The sequence below is a fragment of the Perca flavescens genome, chromosome 1 (genome assembly GCF_004354835.1).
Source record: "Perca flavescens isolate YP-PL-M2 chromosome 1, PFLA_1.0, whole genome shotgun sequence".
Classification (NCBI taxonomy): Eukaryota; Metazoa; Chordata; class Actinopteri; order Perciformes; family Percidae; genus Perca; species Perca flavescens.
Genome location: NC_041331.1, coordinates 1 through 21,785, shown reverse-complemented (window position 1 = coordinate 21,785; position 21,785 = coordinate 1). Strand labels below are relative to the sequence as shown.

Genomic DNA, 21,785 nt, shown 5'->3' with positions numbered 1-21,785 from the left:
AAGAATTAGTGAGTGAGTGTGTGTGAGAGAGAGAGAGAGAGAGAGAGAGAGAGAGAGAGAGAGGAAGCGATCATGGACACTTCTGCACTTTTTTGATTATTCAGTGATCTGTATATTTGCATACACATAAGCTTAAAAGTCTCATATATTTTCATCATCCATTAATATAAGACAAAACTAAATGCAGAGTATGTTCAAAAATACATTCCTCTCCTACCTGAAAACTGCAGGAAAAAGGAATAATAAACCATAATTGACATTTAACACACACACACACACACACACACACACACAGACAGAGACACACACATACATACACACAGACAGTGATAGAAATCTCCTGCTACGCCCTCTTGTGCCACATATGATAGGGTGACCAGATTTCCTGGAGCTAAAACCGGGACACTTTGCGCGTGACCATAGTGTGTTTGTGCACGCACACGCTTTTTAACGTGAACATGTGCCAGCCCAGGTCAGACACAGACACAGACAGTAACCTCATTATTTTGATCCTAGGCTCCTCGTCTAATAATAAGTGTTTTTTCCTGTGAAATTAACAAAATTGCAGTAACAGCCTTTTTCAGTTTAGTGTGAGATTTATGTTTAAGATTTTTTTAAGTGTTATTTATTCCAATAACAGCAAAGTAATTAAAATGATTTATTGAATTAAACACTTAATTTCCTGCATTCTGGTGAATTTTTATGCACCTATTTCTACCTTTTTCTGAATCAATGTATGCTGCAAATATCTTTATTTAAAGAGAAACAGATTACAATCCAAATATAAAAACATAATGGAATATATTGCAGTAAGGCTGTCAGGCATTCTGTATTGCTTTCAACAATTTATTCTCCTTTGGATGGACTTTTCTAATTATATCTGAGTCAGCACACATGTAGCCTATAGGCATCATTTACTCTTACCTCCTGTTTTGCGTTTTTTGTTTGTTAAGTAACCTCCTTAATGTGCATATGACAATTATTCACCTCAATGATACATTAATTCATTTTAATTTATTAATAAACCCCTGGACTGTAATATTTCAGATGTTTGAGCAAGATTTACCGCTCTTGTCCAAAATGTTGTGCACATTCAAAGTATATAAACACAGTAGTGTTCTCTGTGATTAGGAGGAGTCGTGATATTTTGAGAAAAATAAAGTGATAATAGGCTATTACAAGAATAAAATCACAAGCTATATTTCAGAAAATAATCTATACCTGCACCATAGTCTGCTGTGCATTACGTGATTGCTCTGCTGATACGGTAGATCTCAGACCTCCTGACAGACACAGAGCCCCGTTTGGGTCTCTGGTCTCTGAATGAGACAAATTGTTTAGCTATGGAAGTGGCTGTACGCTGCTCTACGTCGGAGGTGGAAACCCGAAACTAAAGAATACACGGAGCACAAACGCAACACATCTACCGCAGCATGGCCACAGCTGAGCGCATCCATGAACCTGAAGCTGCGCTGCATTTTACAGAGAGAGTGGACACTAAGAGACCCACAGGTCAGCTTCAGAGCTCCGTGTGTCTGAGTCTGAACTGTAGACTGGAAACGTCACGTCACGGGAACTTCAACCTAAATCATTAGTATTGCGCTCCTAAACTTTGTGTTGATGGCATCACTGTATTAGACTGATTTGGCTACGATTCCTCCGAAAACTTCACCCCTTTCACAGCTTTCCTCACGGAGAGACGGTTGCTAGGTGATAGCAACAAATACAGCATGGTCGGACCCCGCACGTAGCTGCCCGTTCTATTTGCCTCAGAAAAATAAACTGGACTAAGTTACATTCGGGGCTACACTCACAACATTCGGGGCTGAAGACATGGCAAAATCGGCTGACGCCGCTCCTGGTGTAAACCGGGACATTTTAGCGTCCCGACAGGCTTTTGTCGGGACTCGGGACAAGCAATTAAAAATCGGGACTGTCCCGGTCAAACCGGGACTGTCCCGGTCAAACCGGGACGTCTGGTCACCCTAACATATGATCAACAGTGCAAGATCATTTAAAGGTACAGTTTACATAAATGAAGGCCTATGCTATGAAATATGAAAAGTCAGGCTTTAGCGGTCAAGCTTAGCTTCAATTAAATTAGCAACCAATTAGCCACCAAAATATCACCAAAACATATACAACACAACACTTAACAACAGACAGCAGGGATGTCCTGGATGAGTTTATCCCCCAAATCCAGATGCATGGGCTAAAATTAAATATTATAGCATAGCTGCACAGTACACCCAGTATAGAAAATAAATTGGTAAAGCTGATCAGTTTAGATATTTTTTGAGAAAATACAGCTTGCACCACAACTTTCCTTTCATGATTGTGTATACTAGATTGTGTGACATCCTCAGTGTTTTATTTAATATCTGTGAGGACGTGTTAAGGTGTGGATATACCAGGCCGAAAATCGGCCGTGGGACAGTCTGGAGAGGTCAGTGACTCGAGTCTGTTCGGTGTGTCCCGTGCTGTCGTCAGTCTGGGGGGCTGTCGGCGTTCATTTTGGCCGAACTGACATGTTCAGTTAGAGGGGGGGCAGTCGGGACTCACCCGGAAATGGGGAGCGGGATGAAGTGACTAGAGTCTCTCAAAATCTGAGGAAAATCTTTTAAACTGACCTTTGTTGATCTGAAATGAAGACAGATTCAGCAACTGCATGGCCTATTTCTCTCTTCAAATGTTTTCAGAAACATGTTTCAGTGAACTATTTTAGTACAATATGAGATCGTATTCTGAACGGCCGCAATGACAGTCTGGATTTGAATTTCCAGAGAAAACCAACCCATGTGACGCGTTCATCCAATCAGCTGCCGGTTTTCATTTCTTGGGCAACAATACAGATTAGCTTCTACTGCTGCTATGGAGACGTATTACGTCGGTGTCGCCTCAGTGTGTTCCGAGGCAGTTTTTTGGACCTCGGGGACGCGACTGGCTTTTCTGTCAACGGTCGGCCATCAGCCCCTTTAGTCAGTAATCTGCTGTGACATGAAGGTTTGAACAGTCTCTCTTCATCTCCAGCATGAACACTGATGTTCAAATACAGTTTCAGCCATCAGCCATCTGCCATCATCACCTGAGAAATGACACTAAAACACTATTTTTAATTTAGTCGTCATCGCTCACAGTACAGACTGATCTCATAAAGTGGCATATGTATGACACGCCAATTCATATGGCATTTTGGCGTGTTATCAAGACGCATAATCACTTTTTAGCATGTTTACGAACGCCATTTGGCCTCCATTGACCTACATTACGTGTGAATTAGTGCCGTAGCGAGTAGTATGAAGGGATGGAAGTCCGCAGAGGGAGGGTGGATGGGTAAAACACAGGACTTTGACCCAGGAGAGCCGTGATCGCGTCCCGCGTGTGATGTTTATCAACAGTTTTTTTATTTTTTATTTTTTTTGAAGCCTTCCTCAATGTTTCTTTCCTAAACCCAACAGTTTATTGTTTTCCTAAGCGTGTGACGTTGGTCACTGTTGTGTTTTTGTCGTTTTATTTCGTGTTTTTGTTGTTTTTTGTGTTACTAAAGCCTTTCCCAATGTCCTTTTCCTAAACCCAACCTTTTTTTGTTGTTGTTTTTTTACACGCTTGTGACGATAACACACCGTTTGTATGTTTACATCCGCTGCACACAGCGTAGACATACACGCGGATAGCTCAAAATGGGTACAGATACTGTAAAATACATTTGCTGTTACCTCCGTACCGTTGAAAACAATACAGAAATCTGTAGTACTAACTCTCATATAACAATTTAGAACTCTTTATCCACAATGAGCATTTTAAGGGCCTCAAAATGGCATGAAAAGCTAAATAACCTTAGGACTGAATCTAGATTTGAATGTGAGCTGCTCCTGTATCTCAGTCAGGTTGTGGAGAGACAGAGGATTCAACCACAGTGTGTGGAGGCAGGGAGGGTGACGGAGGAAAACATGCCAACATATGGCTGCTCTGGGACTGGGCCAACCCCGATGGTGTGGATTAACTGTAGCCAACACAACTCTGAAATATCAATCAACACAGTTCAGTCTCCTGATTTTAATTCAAAGCCAGGAGTTGATCATTTTCTTAATTGTCTTTTTAACTGTTTAAAAAAACAGCTGAAATCATTTGTTAGTTTTTTGATCGTTTTTTTGTTGCTTCTGTTATCTATTTTGTCTGGTTTTTGCTTGTGTCATTAGGCCCTTATATATATATATATATATATATATATATATATATATATATATATATATATATATATATATATATATATATATATATATATTTCGAGAGAGAGAGAGAGAGAGAGTTTGACTTAGAGTTAATCCTTTACAACATTAATGAATGATTAAGGAGCCTGAGTAGTACTCTTAAGTGTGTTTTTGAATTATAATGCTTCAGTTGACCTTTGGATCAGAGGTCTTGCTGTTTCTTGTGCTGCTGCAACTGTATTGCTTCTGTTGCTTGATTTCTCCTGATGGTTCGATGTTTGTTTGTTCTGTGTAACTTTGAGACAGACACTGAAAAGAAATCAGGTGAAAAAAACTTCTGTCAGACAAATCAAACACTGCTAGAGCGACTCTGATGCCACTGTGATAAAAATGTAGAGAAAGATGGTTGTGGATCCGTCTGTTTGCAGCTGAGCTAATGAGACAGGGACAGACTGAGCCTGAGGGGAGGGGTGTGAGGGGGGGTTGCTCTCTCACTGGGGTATATTGATCACAGACCTCCACCCACCCAGTCATGCCACTGAAGAATCACAGCTTGTCCTCAGGCAACATTGTATGGAGTCTGGGTGTGTGTGTGTGTGTGTGTGTGTGTGTGTGTGTGTGTGTGTGTGTGTGTGTGTGTGTGTGTGTGAGACACCTTGAATGTAAAAGCATGTCAACAGCATGCAGCTAATCCCTCGTCCTGCTCACCTCTGTGATCAGCTCTGTGATCATTTGACCTGTTCTACCTGAAGTCTGGGTTATCTAGCTCCGCAAAACTATTTTCATATTGACTTAACTATCATGTTGTATTCAACTCATTTCTAATAATTCGGATACAAAAAAAAGCCCATCACAAGTTCCCAGAGCCCACATATTCAGGCTGCTTTTTTGGTCTGGGCAGAAAATACTATAACCAGACCAATAATAAATATTTTATAACTTCATAGTAACTAATTGGGAAAATTGCCATAAGTTAATTATGTGGCAGGGACTGTGACTATAATGGACAACATAGCCATTATTCATTTATTAGACAAATATGCAATTTCTATACTACAAAAAAATAAAGCTATGTAATACAGCAGCCAATACATTCTTCTTGAACTATATTAGTCAAAATGTATGCCTATCATAAAATATTATTAAAAATGTTTATGCTAAAAGCTTGCTGCAAATAGGCAAAATCCTAACAAAACATCCTGTATCAAAAATACTAAACAAATAAGTGATGATACAGCTCTGATAAGGTTGCTGTTAAACTCACCCATGAGTCCTAATAACCCACCCCTAATCATAATGTGCACTATACAGTAACACTGTTAGTCACTGGTTTGCAACGAGTAACTCTATAGATAGGCTATCACTGGTTGGTTTGCAACATGTCCCTATAGTTACATGTCATGTAGGCTGTAGAGATATCAAAACAAAACTGTATATTTTTGTGACAAATCAAATAGCCTACAGCTATTGTAGAGGAAAAATATCCTTCAGTAAAATCATATTGATGTAAGGAAGAAATACCATAAAGCAGGCAATAAGCCAATGACTGCAACTCGTAAAACTGCTACAGTTGTTACAAGGATTTCTGTTTGGAGCAGATTACCAAAAAGTATGCGACATATTTAAGAATATGGTTCTAGTAGCCTAGATGCAGGGAGCAGACCGCTCGTCTAGGTCCTCCGGGAGCAGACACGCCCAAACCCAAAACATGCGACTCCACGACACACTGCGACTTCAATCCGCAAAGCTGAACGCTGCCAAACGCAGCTGCAGCGGCTCCGATAAGCCAGCATCAGCACCTTTGCTCTGAAGAACCTCGCTGGCTCATTCACAGACTCGCCCCCCCCCCGACTCCCCAGGCTCCCTTCGCCGGGGCGCTTACCTAAAGCTGGCCGGGGAGTTCACCTGGATGTTGCGGCCAGACGGCGGGCTGGCTTTCCTCTTCTCTCTGTCCGCCATGCCGCGCAGTTCTTATTCCTCATTGGCTCCGCTGTGCGGACGCCCAGCAGAGACACCTGAAGTCCGCCGATGCTGCGATAGGGTGCTGCCTTCAAAGACTATGGGAAAAATAGCAACTCAGTTGAACTCAATAATAACTAAATAATATTGATAGGCCTTACTTTGCAGGATTTGAAAAATGTATTATGTAGGCCTATATTTGAAAAAAATGGTTGTGTCATCTTTATAAATCTGGAACTCTCGATCAAAATTTAAAAATAAGTTAATAAACATGGTTCAACTGCACAGCATTAGCTTATATATATATATATATATATATATATATATATATATATATATATATATATATATATATATATATATGTATATATATATGTATCTGCTGTGTTTTTAAAGGCTGCATCAAACAGAAAAATTCGACATGCCTTTTGCATCATTTTTATTTTAATCTCCATACAGCTTGACATACTTATCTTTCAATATATGGTGGACTTTCAATAGTTTTGCTTTTTTTTTTTGACCAGCATGGTTGCCCAATGGTTAGCACTGTGGCCTCACAGCAAGAAGGTTCTGTGTTCGAATCCAGGTCGTTCTGGGGCCTTTCTGTGTGGAGTTTGCATGTTCTCCCCATGTTTGCGTGGGTTTCCTCCGGGTGCTCCGGTTTCCCCCACCATCAAAAAACATGTACTAGGTTCTCCAGTCAGTACACTGTAAAAAAAGACTGTGAAATTTACATAAAAACTATGTAAAATCCCTACAGAAAAGTATTGTAAACCCAAAAACATATATTGTTTGTTTAAATCACAGTGAACTTTTGTAAACTATTAAACAGAATGTTTTTGTTATATTTACAACAACTATATGTGATTATAATCAAATGTATCTGTTAAAACTACAAATATTACTATAAAAAACAGAGAAATACTGTAATACTCATGACATAACAAATTTGTTAATTTGACTTGCAAATATTGTAAAAACTAGTTTTAGTCAGTTGTTTTTAATAATACAAAAATATATGTAAGTCACTTTACAAGTTTATGCTGTACTTTTAACATGATTGATGAAACAATGCAAATTGAGGTAATAAAAATGTTTTCACAAAAAATTTCATTGTGAATCTGATAGGTTGCCTATCTATTTATATATAAAAATATAGGCTACAATTATAATATTGTTTTTATATTTAGACTATTTGCAGCATATTGTAGATGTGTGTATAAGAAATTAAAATTGATATATGCAAAGTAATACTTCTGTTCAGTCCTAATCCTTGTATGCCTTGTGTTTTTTTTACTCTTTAAATTTTAATGTAATACTTAGCCTACTGATTTTCTACATATGCCTATTAATAAAATAATATTAATAATATGAGCATTGTGTCATTATCACAGGCTAAATAATCAAACAGTGCATTCACTTACATTGCATGATTTATTTGTAGTTTATTGTATTTATAGAGTGTGTGTATAAGGAATTAAAATTATTAACCATAATCCTTGTATGCTTTATGTTTCTTTTAGTCTTTACATTTTAATGTAATACTTAGCCTACTGCTTTTCTATTTATATTTCTAAAAATATATAATAATTTCAGCATTGTATCACAGGCTAAACAACCTAACAGTAACCACAGACTTGTATGCTCATTGTGCACCGAGTCCGCCTAATTTTGAATTTCATAGTGGGCAGCTGAAGCTTGTCTCTGATTGGATAATGACGTGAGGGCGGAGGAGCGGGAGAAGAAGCTCCTCGTTCACGGCTGCGGCTGACGTAATTAACGAGCGAACCAGAACGGCACTTGCTGCAGAGAACACATGAGCGGAGCAGAAACCTTTGGACCATTTTGTCATTTTAAAAGTTTTTAGGACAAATCTACGATTTTAACACAAGTATTTTTGAAACGTCTGCTGCTGTTCAATCGGAAAATTGAAAATTTGCACGGTAAGTTTCACATTTAGCCTACTGTTTTTTCCAAGACCAAACGAAAATGTGTGCTAAAAGCACATGGTGTAAGCTAGCACCAATTGATATTTAAGACCAGTAGCTAGCTAGCTAGGTCAATGCAGGATAACTTAGTTCAGCTGAAAAGCACAGGCAGACACTTAAAATGCCAAAAATGATCACCTGCGTCTTTTGTAAAAAGACATTGGATACATTAAGAGGCTATGTACTACATTGCAGAGTGCATAGGAATGAGCCCCGTTGTCTATTCAAATGTGTTGGCGCCAACTGTAGTCAAACATTTACCACTTACTCTGCTTTCAAGGGCCATTTTTATCGTGTGCACAATGCAACTGCATCGCAAGCTGCTCCTATAGCTGTTGTTGCGAATTTAAAATGCGCAGTTTCATTATGTGCCTGCCATTTTCACACGGTGAAAGAGCTAGTGTCTCATTTAAACGAACATATTGGAGAGGGCCGGTCTGTGTCATGTCCAGTAAGTGGTTGTAAGCACATGTTCACAAAAAAGTCATCATTTACTTCTCACATGTGTAGGAAGCATAAAGCATGCTCCCCTGATGGTATTGATGACATGTACAAGGAAACTCCCCCTCAGCCCCCAGATGTCATTGCCAGTACAGATGATTCAGAAAACACACATGAAGCCATGCCAACAACTAGTGCAGCCTGTGATATGCCAGAGAATGATAGTCAGTCTTATCTCAGAAACATGTGTCTCTTTTACCTTAAACTGCAAGGACAGCTGCTTATTCCTGCCTCTACTATACAGACTATTGTTGAGGAAATGCAAAATGTGCACGAGTTAGGTCAAGCCTACACAATAACTAAAGTAAGTTCTTTATTAAAAAATGATATGAGCCTATCGGATGAGGCAGTCACTAAAATCTGTGACTGCATTAAAGAGTCAGATTTGTTCTCTGCCTGTCATCAGGGACAATTGAGAACAACATACTCCAGAAATCAGACATTCACAAAAATGTTTAAATACACAGAACCCCAAAAAGTGTCATTGGGAATGGATGAAAACATGACACAAAAATGTGCTTACTACATACCAGTGGCAGAAACTCTGAAGAGCTTTTTACAGTCACATTTAGGGAGGAATAGACAGTCACAACAGTTTGGAGATCCTGATGTAGAGGTTTTTACCGATTTATATGATGGACAAAATTTCAAATGTCACCAGTTCTTTAATGAAAACCCTGAAAGCCTCAAACTGATTTTGTACCAAGATTCATTTGAAATTGTGAATCCCCTGGGTTCTGCTAAAAAGACGCACAAAGTTCTTGCAGTCTATCTTTCATTAGCAAATTTACCCATTCATTTGCGTTCAAATACTGATAATATGTTTTTAGTCTTGTTGTGTGTTGAGAATGACCTTAAGCGTTTTGGAATAGCCAAAGTTTTCTCAGAGTTATTGGCAGATCTGAAATCCTTGGAGACAGATGGAATAAATGTAGATGGAGAAACCGTAAAAGGGGGTCTTTACTGTATTGCTGGGGACAACTTGGGTTCTCATTGCATAGGTGGGTTTACAGAGAACTTCAGCCGCTCTCAATATTTTTGCAGGTACTGTGAAATCACAAGAAGTGAGTTTGAGGCTGATCCGAATGCCTGTGGTCCTCAACGCACCCCAGAGACGTATGATGCGGCTGTTGCTGATCTCCAGGCTGAAAACATCCAAGGCGTCAGAGGAATAAAGGTAAACTCTATCTTTAATACCCTCGAGTCTTTTCACGTATCCCAGCCTGGTCTCCCACCTTGTTTAGGTCATGACCTCTTTGAAGGAGTCTTGTCATATGATCTAGCACTATACCTGAAGAACATTATAAAAAAGAAAAAATGGTTCTCATACTCACTCTTAAACAGGCGCATCAAACACTTTAAGTATAAAGGATCGGAAGCACTCACAAAGCCATGTGCTGTTAATCCTGACGGAGCCAAGTTATCAGGGCAAGCCATTCAAAACTGGAACCTTTTGAGATTGCTACCAGTTTTGATTGGTGACAAAGTGCAAAACAAGGACGATGAAGTATGGCAGTTAGCTCTCCAGCTAAAAGACATTGTGGATCTTATTTGTGCTCAGAACATTTCCTTGTCCCAAATAGCATATCTTGACATATTGATCCAAGAATATTTGGAGTTGAGAAAGATGTTGTTTCCTGAAATTCAACTAAAACCCAAGCACCACTATTTGCGCCATTATTCAGCACTGTTCTTGAAATTTGGTCCATTGATTAGGTTATGGACGCTTAGGTTTGAAAGTAAACACAGTTATTTTAAAAGATGTGCCAGACACTTGAAAAACTTCAAAAACATTTGTCAAACTTTGTCAGAGCGTCATCAGATGTATCAGGCATATCTTTTAGCAGGGCAAGAATGCAGTAAAGGACAGCTGTGCGTTTTATCCCAACCTCTACAGTAACACTATTAAACATGCAGTCAGGGAGTTAGCCTTTTCAGAAAGCAATACCACAGTTACCACAGACATTCAGTACAAGGGCACTGCATATAAAAAAGGACAGTTTCTTGTGTACAGAAATGATGAGTATATGGAGTTTGGTGAACTTCTACTCATCTTGATTAAGAATGAAACATCTGTGTATGTTTTGATGGATATCCACAAAGGCATCTTGCTCTCAGAATACCATCTGTATTCTGTGACAAAGGACAGTCTTGGGTTACAGTGTATCAACATTAATGACCTGCCTGATTTCTATCCTTTGGAATCATACATTCTTGATGGATACCAAGTCATTCCACTAAAACACAGTATTGTGGCAAAATAAAGTCCAATTAAAGCTCACTTAGTTCTCACTGTAAATGGTTTTACATTAATATAAGTGTTACCTGATGCATGTCCCTGCTCTGTTAAGTGTATATACTGTATACTTTTTTTTTCTGTTCTGTTTTGAAGGTGGCATTTCTTCTTCAGTGCAAATATGAGTGACTCAGAGCGAACCTTCCTAGATGTCGCCATCATGGAAGTCCTACCAGAACTTCCAGCAGTACACAAAAACATCCTGGAAGAGCACTTGCAATCCATTGGAGTCGAGACGTATGATGATCTACGCTTTGTAACAGAGGCTGATTTGATGACCGCATTAAGACCTGTACAAGCCAGAAAGCTTCTTTCTGTTTAAACAGAAATGTAAGTAAAAACAACATACAACACACAACTATTAAAAAGCACACATGGACATTGTGTAATATTGTACAGTGTGAATCATAATCTTATTTTTTTGTCATTTAAAGACCAAACTCCAGAGAACAGCTCACTATCGTCTGTGGAAACCTCAGCTACCCAATCGCTCTCATCGCTCTCTGTTTCACCCCGAAGTTCATCATCAACCTCCTCCAGCAGCCCAGGACTTGACACACAGTGGGACGACAACTTTGAAATTCCATGGAGTAAATTTCCTGAGGAAGTGATGCATTCTTTGGAGAGGGGAAAAAGGCCAGGCCCAAAACTAAGGAGGGAAATGGTCCGGATTGTTGTGACTGAGATGATGGAAAAATGCCCTCATGTAGGTAAAAAGCATTCAACTGATGTTGCAAAAAAAATGGTGGCAAAATACCCCAATTCTCTGCAAGATTTAATAGAGGGTGATATTGTTGGAACAGGCTACTATTCCCTTGTCAAACAGTTGCATAACAGAATTGAAAATGTGAGACGCACTTCAACACCCAAAATAAGAAAAAGAAAACATCAGACTGATGTCTCAGACCACACAGATGAGATCCCATTAGAAGAGAGAGCAGCAATGCAGGACACTTATGGATGCATTAAATGGAATGTAAAATGTCTGCCCCTTGAAGAAACTCAAGAGAGCCAGCAGCAAAAGATGGGAAAACTCAAGGTGATGTTCCAACACTCTGATGCTAATCCAGAGGAGGTCAAATGTCTAATGAAGTCCACTTTCTACACACAGCGTCAACATGTCAACCAGGGCAAAAGTATCAAATGCCTTAGAGAGGAGTGGCCGTTTGGTTTCATGATCTTGGCATGTCCGTACACTTCAAGGAACTCACTGGGATTGACCTCAAAGAGACATTCACACGAAATTTGGATTTGAAGGGAAAAAGGCTTCTCGACTACATGACCACAGTTTGTGTCAACAAGAGCAAGAAGTTCCTTCAGAATTATGCAAGGCTTCAGAGGATGCGAGGACCGCAGAGTGGCTGCTCAGATGATGTGATAGAGATGCTCCTGCTTCTGCTCAGCTACTTTGATGAGAAGGAGGAGTCCATGTTCTTCCATGTAGAAGATACATGTCTGGCAGAAGAGGTCCAACTGGAGCAAGTGCCTCTGACACCCACTGTTATTGTCTGTGGTAAGTCTGTTTCATATCTCTCTTTTTTTTTTTTTTTTTTTTTTTTTTTATTGCACTGTTTATAGAATTTGTCATGTGAGTGCAGTGCTTATTAATTTAACCTGTTAAATTTGTTTATAGGACAGTCCTGCTATTCCTCAACAAGGTACATGCTGAGTCTGGATCGGAACCTTACCAACACAAATATCTCCTCCTTCATTTCTGCATTGTGCCTTATGTTCGGGAGCTACTACTGTTTCAACATCCATTATCCATCTGAGCTGGCTTCAACTTCTTCAAAAGTGAGTAAACTTAAAATCTAAAAATGGCTTACTCATTTGTCAGACCTGGGACTCTAGGACCTGGAGGCAATATTTGTTATCCCACTATGGCCACGCCAAGACCCGCCCTTCAATAGCATTCACATACTACTATTGGCCAGGCGTCCATGCTTACATGTACAGGTCTTATCCCCTGACCAATCCCCTAACCTTAACCACTCAAGGTGAAATGCCTAACCCCAACCAATCGAGGTGCTTCGTAGGGCGGGTCTTGGCATGGCCATAGTGGGAGTCATAGTTTTGCAACCAGAGTCAGAGCCGGACTCAAAGTGTGTGTGTTTGTGTGTGTTTGTGGTTGTGTGTGGTTGTGTGTGGGTGGTTGTGTGGTTGTGTGTGTGTGTGGTTGTGTGTGTGTGGGTTGTGTGTGTGTGTGTGTGTGTGGGGTTGTGTGTGTGTGTGGGGTTGTGTGTGTGTGTGTGTGTTTTAACTGATCAATTAATATGGTTTTATTCTACAGGTGTTTTTTCTCGATAAACCCAGAAAAAGGAACCAAAGTAGAGAATAAAAACTCCAAGCGTCGTCTCAACGTGAACCCTCGAGTCCTCACCCTGATACAGGAACTCTCCGATCACGAGTGGCGTTAAGCCTAAATATGGACTCTTTCTGTGGACTGTGACTGTTTGTTTGAGAAGAGGTACTGTTAGTTTTCACTCTGTTAAATCCACAATGTGTGTTATAGTAATTAAGGCACAATATGTAATTTTTGTTTTAAATTCTTAAAGGTGCAGGGTCCGCCACCTGCTTGTTTTCATGATGTTTTTGCTTTGCGGGAATGTTCCATAGTATGGTATAAAACCTATCTATCTTGCATTTATTCAATTGGAACAGTTTTTATTGTATAAAAATAACTTAAATGTGCATTTTTACTGTGTGGGGGCTCGCCTCTCCACAGATCTGGCCTGTAACTTGGCCTGTTGGCATCACTTGATTGTCTCCATGGAGAAGTTTTATGCCATACTGTGGAACATTGCAGACAGGGAGAGTGTGGGTTGTTGTCAATCGGGTGGTTGTTGTGCGCCTGGCACGTAAGTTTGTGACAGAAAAATGTCCAGATTTAAAGAGGCTAATCTTCTGGAGTATTTCAACTTGGATTCAGTCATAGTTAAAAGAACCATTACATTTAGCTTCTTTGCATGTTGTATATGTTGAAAAAAAAAATGCATCCAGTTGTTTTATGCCATACTGTGGAACATTCCAGACAGGAAGAGCGTGAATTGTTGTGAATTAGATTGTTGTGTGCCTGGCACTTAAAGTCAGTCCCTCCAGAAAAACGTGATTATGGGATCGCATAATTCAATGCATAATCAGCCAAAGTTCGCATTTTTTTCTAATACGCCACATAAATTGCTGATTTCTGCGCAAAATATGCGGGGCTTACATGATTCCATGCAAAAAAGTCACATATCTTAGCTAGGGTTGGGCATCGTTTGGATATTAACGATTCTGATTCCAATTCCGATTCTTCCTTTCGATTCCGGTTCTTATTGATTCTCGATTCTGATTCTTTGAGGGGTGGAGTTGAAACGGGTCACATGCTTATTTCAGAAATAAGAGGAAAGTTTGATTTTGATTCAAAGGTGGGTTGCCGTTTGACGGGGCTTTTTCGATGTAAAATAAAGCCACACTAGAGCACCGCTTACTGTGCTCCATGGCTGCAAAACAACAAGCACCTGGTCGCTACGGAAGCCCAAACTTGCGCATGTTAAATTTGGAGCCCATGATCAGATTTGAAACCAAATCCTCCAAACTATTCCAATAAAGAAACGATTCCGATGGAATCGTAATTTTTGAAAAGATTCCAAGTAGGAATCGGTTCTCGATGCACAACCCTAATCTTAGCAGAAAGTTGAAAAATGTTTACTTCACACAAGAGCAGCCATTTTCCTCTGTTGCCATGCTAACATTATGAAGTGACGTAATTATGCAACGTGAACATCATAGAAAAGCAGGGTGTTGGGGAATCACTTTTTTTCCCCTCTTTTTCATCAAACCACACTTTTTGCAAGTTTCCGCAATTTTTGTAATTTCATCGCATAAAATTGCATAAATAACCTGCATATTCCATCGAATTTAAGAAAACGTGCCGCATAATAAAGGATTTTTGCCCTCAACAATCAAAATATTTTTGTTTTTCTGGAAGGACTGTAAAGTTTATAACCGAAAAATGTCCATATTTAAAGAGGGTAATCTCAATTTGGTATTTCAGTCATAGTTAAAAGAACAATTACATTTAACTTCTTTGTTTCTTGTATCGTTGACGAAAAAAAAAATCCAGTTGTCCAACTATTGACGATTGCTGTTAAATAAATGTTCCCAAAAGTGATGTTTTCCTCTTGTCTTTTCTCAAGATGTATTTTCGCATGTCTTGGTGTAGGCTTAGTAATCATTTTGGAGGTTTATAAGTAAATTATACATTATAACTTGATAATTAAAACGTAGAAATACAGCATATTGTGAATAGATTTTATGTATAATATACAGAACGGCTCCATTTAAAATGCAAAGTTTTACTGTTGTACCAGTTTAAATTAGTTTTTTGTATGATCTTTTCTTGTTAATTTGATCATTTATTGATGCACAATAAGCAATTATTACATGTAAAAAATACAGGAAATGGTTTATTTAAGTACAACAGTTAGGTGAAATGAACACTTTTTTTTGTAGACTTTACAGTTTTTTAATGTGATTCAGCCGTAATTTCGTTCACTGTAAATCAATTTACATATTTCGTCATTAAAGTTATCTACTGTGCTGCTGTATTTTTTACAGGAATTCCCTGGTAACCACAGCTGCCAGCGTTTTTCTGTAAAAACAACTGTTTTTTTTTTTACAGTGTACCCTTGATCTAGGCACTGGCTCAGATCTGGAGTTGATCCCCGGGCGCTGTCATTGGCTGCCCACTGCTTCCTTGAGGGATGGGTTAAATGCAGAGAATGAATTTCGCTACGTGTATGTGACAAATAAAGTACCTTTACATTTACCAAATTCGTGGCACTGGTCTGCATGTAACAATTTTATTAATCCAGTGTTGAGAATCAAAGCTGTTAGATGTGTCCTTTCTGACACTGTGAGACAAAATAACAAAACAGTCACATTGCATACAGTAGCCTATGTTGGCATATTCCTATCTATATCAAGAATAAAACCATTAAATAGTAATGTCAGAGGGACACCAGCAGAGGGCGACACTGTACACAGAAACACTGTAAAAAGTAATGATATTGACAGTATCAAACAGAAATCTATATATATTTTTAAAAATCAAGCATTCTTCCCTTTGTCTTCCTGCTTTCCCCCTTTTCTTTCTTCCCATGTTCATTTGTTTTCTATTCTATATCCCATTGTCCTTTTCCCCTATGTTTTTCCATTTCCAACCCTATCTGTCCTCACATATCTTAAAACTACTGTAACTGCTACAAATGCAGTACTCCTAGTTCCTCTCTCAGTGTCTCCTTGCTGAGATGATTAGACCATTAAACACACAACTGGTTGAATCATTTACACACACTACAATGTTTTAATACTTTAACTAAATTGTTCTGATGATACTTACACACTTTTACTGAAGTAACATTTTCAATGCAGGACTTTTACTGTAACAGAGTATATTTACAGTGTGGTATTAGTACTTTTACTGTAACAGAGTATATTTACAGTGTGGTATTAGTACTTTTACTGTAACAGAGTATATTTACAGTGTGGTATTAATACTTGTACTGCAGTACAGGATCTGAATATTTCTTCCAGTGCTGTTGACAACAATTAAAGCAGACCATGGTAGATGATAGGGGCTGGCTGCCATTCAGTAAACAGTTTACTTTGAGTTTACGTGAATATGGGAGTTATTCCTAGGTAACATATTATCTTCATGAATAAAATCTTCTGCCACATTATGAGTCAGAAAGAAAAGTCTGGAGAATGTCTTGGAGACACAAAGTCAACTTTATGTTGACAGTAGTTAACTTTTAGCTAAAAGATACAAAAACCTGCACTTACCTGGATGCAAAATTAACATTTTCATCCTTACTCTGTCCATTTATGAGATAATAATAATACTTATCATTAGACATGTTAATGCAGCTGGGAGAGCCAACTTTGTTCATGTGTTTAGCTTGGCAAATTGCTCTTTAATACAAATGCATATTTAGCTTTGAAAAGGTCAATCATCTGAAGTGGATATCATGGAACTTGCAGTGTTTCCCTCTCCACTCTCCTTCATGATAATATTACAGTTCATCTACAAAACTCTGTTAAGAGTATATGCTTACAATACACAACACACGTCAACATGTCTCATCTTGTTTCATTGAATATTTCTGGCCTCTTTTTCCGTTTATGTCGGGTTTTTTTCAACATTTTTGTCTCCTTTTTGGGTGTTTTGTGGCTTTGTTTTAGAACATGCTGTAACAGACCCTAACCCACTCTGACCCTAGCCCACTTTAACCCACTCTAACCCTAACCCACTCTGACCCTAACCCAACATGTGGCTGTCCAAGTGAACTCCAGTTAGCTCCAAACTCTGTTAAGAGTACCTTTAAAATAAAATGTGACTCATTGTCTCATTTTGTTTCACAGAAGATTGTGATCCCAGGATTCTTGTGAACTTGTGATTCCAGTGAAAGTGTTTGGAGTTTGCATGTGAGGAGACCTAAAGAGAAAACCTCCTGCAGTCAGTTAGTTTGAACATGACGGTGGGTGTGGGGGGCTTATCCTTGGTGAACATGTGAGGAGATCTAAAGAGAGAAGCCTCCTGCAGTCAGTCAGCTTGAACATGACGGGGGGTATCCTTGGTGAACAGCGACATCTAGTGGTCGCATCGCATCACTATAAGACTATTTTACAAGAGAACGGACAGATTTGAATGATTCAACATCCCATTTTGATTCTGATTTGTAAAGCACAGTCCTCAGGTCTGCTTCTTAAAGGGGACTGGAAACATAGCAAAGAGTTAATTATTCTCATCGTGACAAACTTCTGCGTTGTGTTGGAGTTTCTTCAAATGAGACACTGTGACAGAGAGATCTCTCTGTCGATCTGTTTGTTCTGGTGATGAATGCACAACCAGCCCCTCCTCATCAGCTAAAGTTGCCGCTCTTCAAGCTTTTAGGACGTTTTCGCTCTTCCACGTTAAGAGCAGAGGAAAACACATCAGCCATCACCCAGCGCCAACTGAGCTTTAGATGTGATTAATGACAAACCAGGGAGGGGTTAACATTTAGTCATCACTGGGACAGAGGTGGAGATGGAGGTCGACACAACCCACCAAACCAAACACAGGCACGATAAATCACAGAAATATATATTAACTTAACACATGCTAAGAACCCTCTGCAATAACACACTTTGCATGTAAGTCATTTTTTCATTGAAAACAGGTAAACTTGTGTGATTGCGATTGTGAATATGTTCTAGTCTCTTATCGCCTCTGGGACAGGAAACTGAATATATTTGAGTTGTTGACAAAACAAGACATTGAGGATGTCATCTTGGGCTTTAGGAAACACTGATCCACATTTTAGAGAGAGAACAACTCATCCATTCATCCAGACAATAACCCACCCATTAATACATGATGAAAATAAGTGTTCTAGTTGCAGCTCTTTGAGAAGATTAAGTAGAAGATCCTTAGCAGCTGGTGCAATGGTTCCTGCACACAAGAAGTTAACATGATAACTTGGCTACTATCTAAGCTATTTGAGTGCAGGAGAGGAAGGAAGCCTGAAGGCTTCTTCAGAGTCCTCACATGTTGGAGCCGACATTATACTTTTTAGACGAATGGTGCATAAATATATTGATATTGAGGAATTTAGAGTCATTCCGTTTTGTTGTTTGGTTTGGAGCCACTCAGTAATTGTGAATTTAAGTTGAATTCGGAGTCATATTTAGGCGTGTCATCCAGGAAAGAGAGGCCCGCTAAAAATATTGGTTGATGTCTTTATTCACGTTGCCAAAAATGTTGTTGTTTTTGAAAAAATGACATTGCTTTATCACGCGTAATATTTGCGTTCTCTGTGAAAGTATTCGTGATCAAAAACAACAGTTCAAAAAAATATTGATGTGCAAATCACATGAAAAAAAGCACCCACGGTGTGTAAAGGCCTTGATACAGGTGAAAAAGTCCATTAGACTCACATCAATCCTCTCTTTGTTCTGCCTGGTTTAATGATTAACAGTTCATGAATGATGCAGGTGAGGTAGGAATAGATTTCAAGAAATGTATATACATGTAATAAATGTATAAAAATAGTTTGCCAAGATAATTAAACTGTTCTTCCCAAATTGGGCTTTCTTGTCCTCCAGTTGGAGACCAAATTTAATATTTTTATATGTTAAAATCTGTTTACTAGGATCAATATAAGTAAACCAGTATTAAAAAAACATCCCCCCAAAAAAAAGATCTTCCATGTTTTCAATGTCTGAGTTACAGACAGTACAAATGTCATTCATCATTTTAAAGTCAACTTCTTTAGCCTTAGGTAGATAGATAGATAGAGATACTGTATTTATCTCGAAGGAAATTAAGGAGGTGGAAGCTAGAACTGGAAAAAGATGGAACTAGTTTGTAGAAGCTTTTTCCTGTTGGCCCTTTGCTCTACTTGTGGCTGAGCTGGATATATCTTGACGTGTGCAGTTGTAAAGATGAGGAGTAGAACTTGATGAACCCGATTCAATGATCATTTATTATTCTTGATGTAGATGAAATATTACATAAACAAAAAACTTGAGGTAACAATTAAATTAAAGCAGTCTGTTGTATGGTAGCAAATGGCTTGTCACGTCAAGGCACCACACGGCACACCAACACACGGTCAAAAGACTGTTTCCCCTCTCAGGCCACGCCCACGCCCACTCCTGTGGCTTCCTGTCTTTTAAGCCTTTCCACTTGGGCTCCACCTTCAGCCTCCCAACCGTCCTCTAGGTGGGTGTAGACCGACCTATGGCCACACATACTCACTCATCCACAAACACACACATACTCACAACTTTTCAGAATAAAGAATCATAAAATAAACCCAAAGCTCAATTGGGCTCCTACATAGTTCTTATCTTAACCAGATGGATTAGTAAAGTCTGGAAATGGGTTCTCTTTTCAGGGTTAATGTGAAACAAAATGAGGTAAGATTAGTCCTTAAAAGAATTATTGTTTTTTTTATTTTTTATCTAAAAAACTACATCCATCTATGACTAATGAAGGCATCTGTGGAATTGCCACAGAAGAAGTCATCATGCTTTGCATTAAAAGAGTCATTGCTTGCAGGTTATGTAAACAAGATTGTATTTTTAAGTGAAAGCATTAGGTTAGAACCAGAATGGTCTAATAAATCTATGATAGACCAGATACCTCTCTCCATTCAGTCAAGTCAAGTAGGTTTTATTGTCATTTCACACTGTATATAGTGAATCTACACAACATTTCACCGTGGATCAAGTGGTGTTACACATTTAAAATATATGAAAACGACATATCAAAACGACATACGCAACAGGCTACATTTAGTGCACACACATTATATACTTTACATAAAGTGCAATTACTACTTAGAGTAGGGCATTTGAGACAGACAGACTTTGTAAAAGAATGACTCTATTATTATGCTTCAAATATTGAGAACATGTGTGGGGTAAATTATGCTTGTATATCAGTTTCCAATAATGGAGGACATGCTGATGAAAAGCAGATAACTTGACAGGTAGTTTAGACATATCAAAGTAACATCTTAATAAAAAAGAAAAATCTATGCCACCAAAATTCCTGAAGATCTTGGATTGAAAATCAAACCAAAAACATTCACCTTTCCTAAAGAAACTTTGTAACCATTTTAATTTGATAATACCATTCATTGGATCAAACCCCCTTTCCTCATCAGATTTCACTATATAATTTCTCCATATGTTTATTTTTCCATATAAAATTGAAATTGTCTTGATTGACCAGAAACATCCAATGAATAAACTGGATATACAAGACTAGATAAACTCTCCATCTTTGTAAGCAAAATGCATCCAAAGATGGACAACTCTCTCTGAAGCCAACTATTCAGGATAGTTTTACTATTCTGTATATTACTTTTATATTAGATGTTTCCCTAATATTCATATTCTTTGTAATTACCATCCCTAAATATTTAACTTCTTTTTTACTGTCACTTCTGGGTTTGTGGTCAGATGACGAGGGTCCCAAAGCATTTAAGGCACCACTGGACGCTGAGGCTGTGGCTGGGCGGTCGATCCATGCGGTGCAAAGACTTGAGCTGCTCGGTGCTCAGTTGGTCGTAAGCCAGCCGGTACTCCCTGTCAAAGGCCTCTGCTGGTGGGCAGTAGAGGAAAGGAGGCGGAAAAATCAGAAAAGAGAGTGTTAAATGAAAATGCTAGGAAAAAAAAACATCAAAAAGAGATAATACAACTAAGGAACATTTCAGTCTTTTTTTTTTAACAACCTTGATTTCACTCACTTACGTCGATGTTCTCCTTCCCCAAGGCCACCAGTGAGAGGAACGATATTTCTCCATAGATACTCCTGAGACAAATACAGGACACAGAAAGGAGACATAAGGTGTTTATTTACATTATAAAAATAGAATTATCCAAATGCTTTGCAGAAAAATCTTGAACCAATAAAAAGAAGGAAAACGTGCTTCAAGAAGAGTTTAATAGGACACCTCTCTAAGAGGGAGGACAAAAGTCTGACCTCTGATCGGAGGATAAAACTCCTCGGATCTCTGGAATCAACAGGTCGATTGGCCCATAGACGCCGATGGTCTGGATGATGAGGAGGGTGTGAATCTCCTGGTGGTCCATAGGAGCCCACGTCCCCTTCTTCTCCACTAGAAAACAAGACACGCTCCATCAGAAAGACTGTTATTATATCCTTTTCAGTAAGACGCCTCAAGTCTGGCCAACATTGGCTCCAAAGAGGTATTACTAACTATTATTATGTCATTTTCTTGACACAATTTCAGCTAATGTTAAACCGATTACAGCATACCCTTCCTGAAA

The 21,785-nt window shown here is 38.8% G+C and overlaps 2 protein-coding genes across 3 annotated transcripts in view; both read right to left on the bottom strand.

The window, feature by feature from the left end:
* Positions 1-6,170, bottom strand: part of mapk8ip1b (mitogen-activated protein kinase 8 interacting protein 1b) — a 69,914-nt gene extending 63,744 nt beyond the window's left edge. Inside the window, exon 1 of the mRNA XM_028576297.1 lies at positions 6,094-6,170. Within this exon, the coding sequence (XP_028432098.1) occupies positions 6,094-6,170 (77 nt within the window). The remainder of the gene's footprint in view (positions 1-6,093) is intronic.
* Positions 6,171-20,139: 13,969 nt separating this feature from the next.
* On the bottom strand, positions 20,140-21,607 carry LOC114560657 (DENN domain-containing protein 4C-like). 2 transcript variants are annotated; one of them, XM_028586192.1, is made up of 3 exons: positions 21,478-21,607; positions 21,242-21,306; positions 20,140-21,096 (listed from the first exon to the last, which is right to left on the bottom strand). In XM_028586192.1, the coding sequence occupies exons 1-3, from the start codon at positions 21,585-21,587 to the stop codon at positions 20,951-20,953; spliced, it is 321 nt and encodes a 106-aa protein (XP_028441993.1). In that variant the 5' UTR covers positions 21,588-21,607; the 3' UTR covers positions 20,140-20,950. The 2 variants fall into 2 exon arrangements, with proteins under 2 accessions (XP_028441993.1, XP_028442000.1); XM_028586199.1 differs by having other exon boundaries at positions 20,140-21,093.
* Between the last annotated feature and the right edge of the window lie 178 nt (positions 21,608-21,785).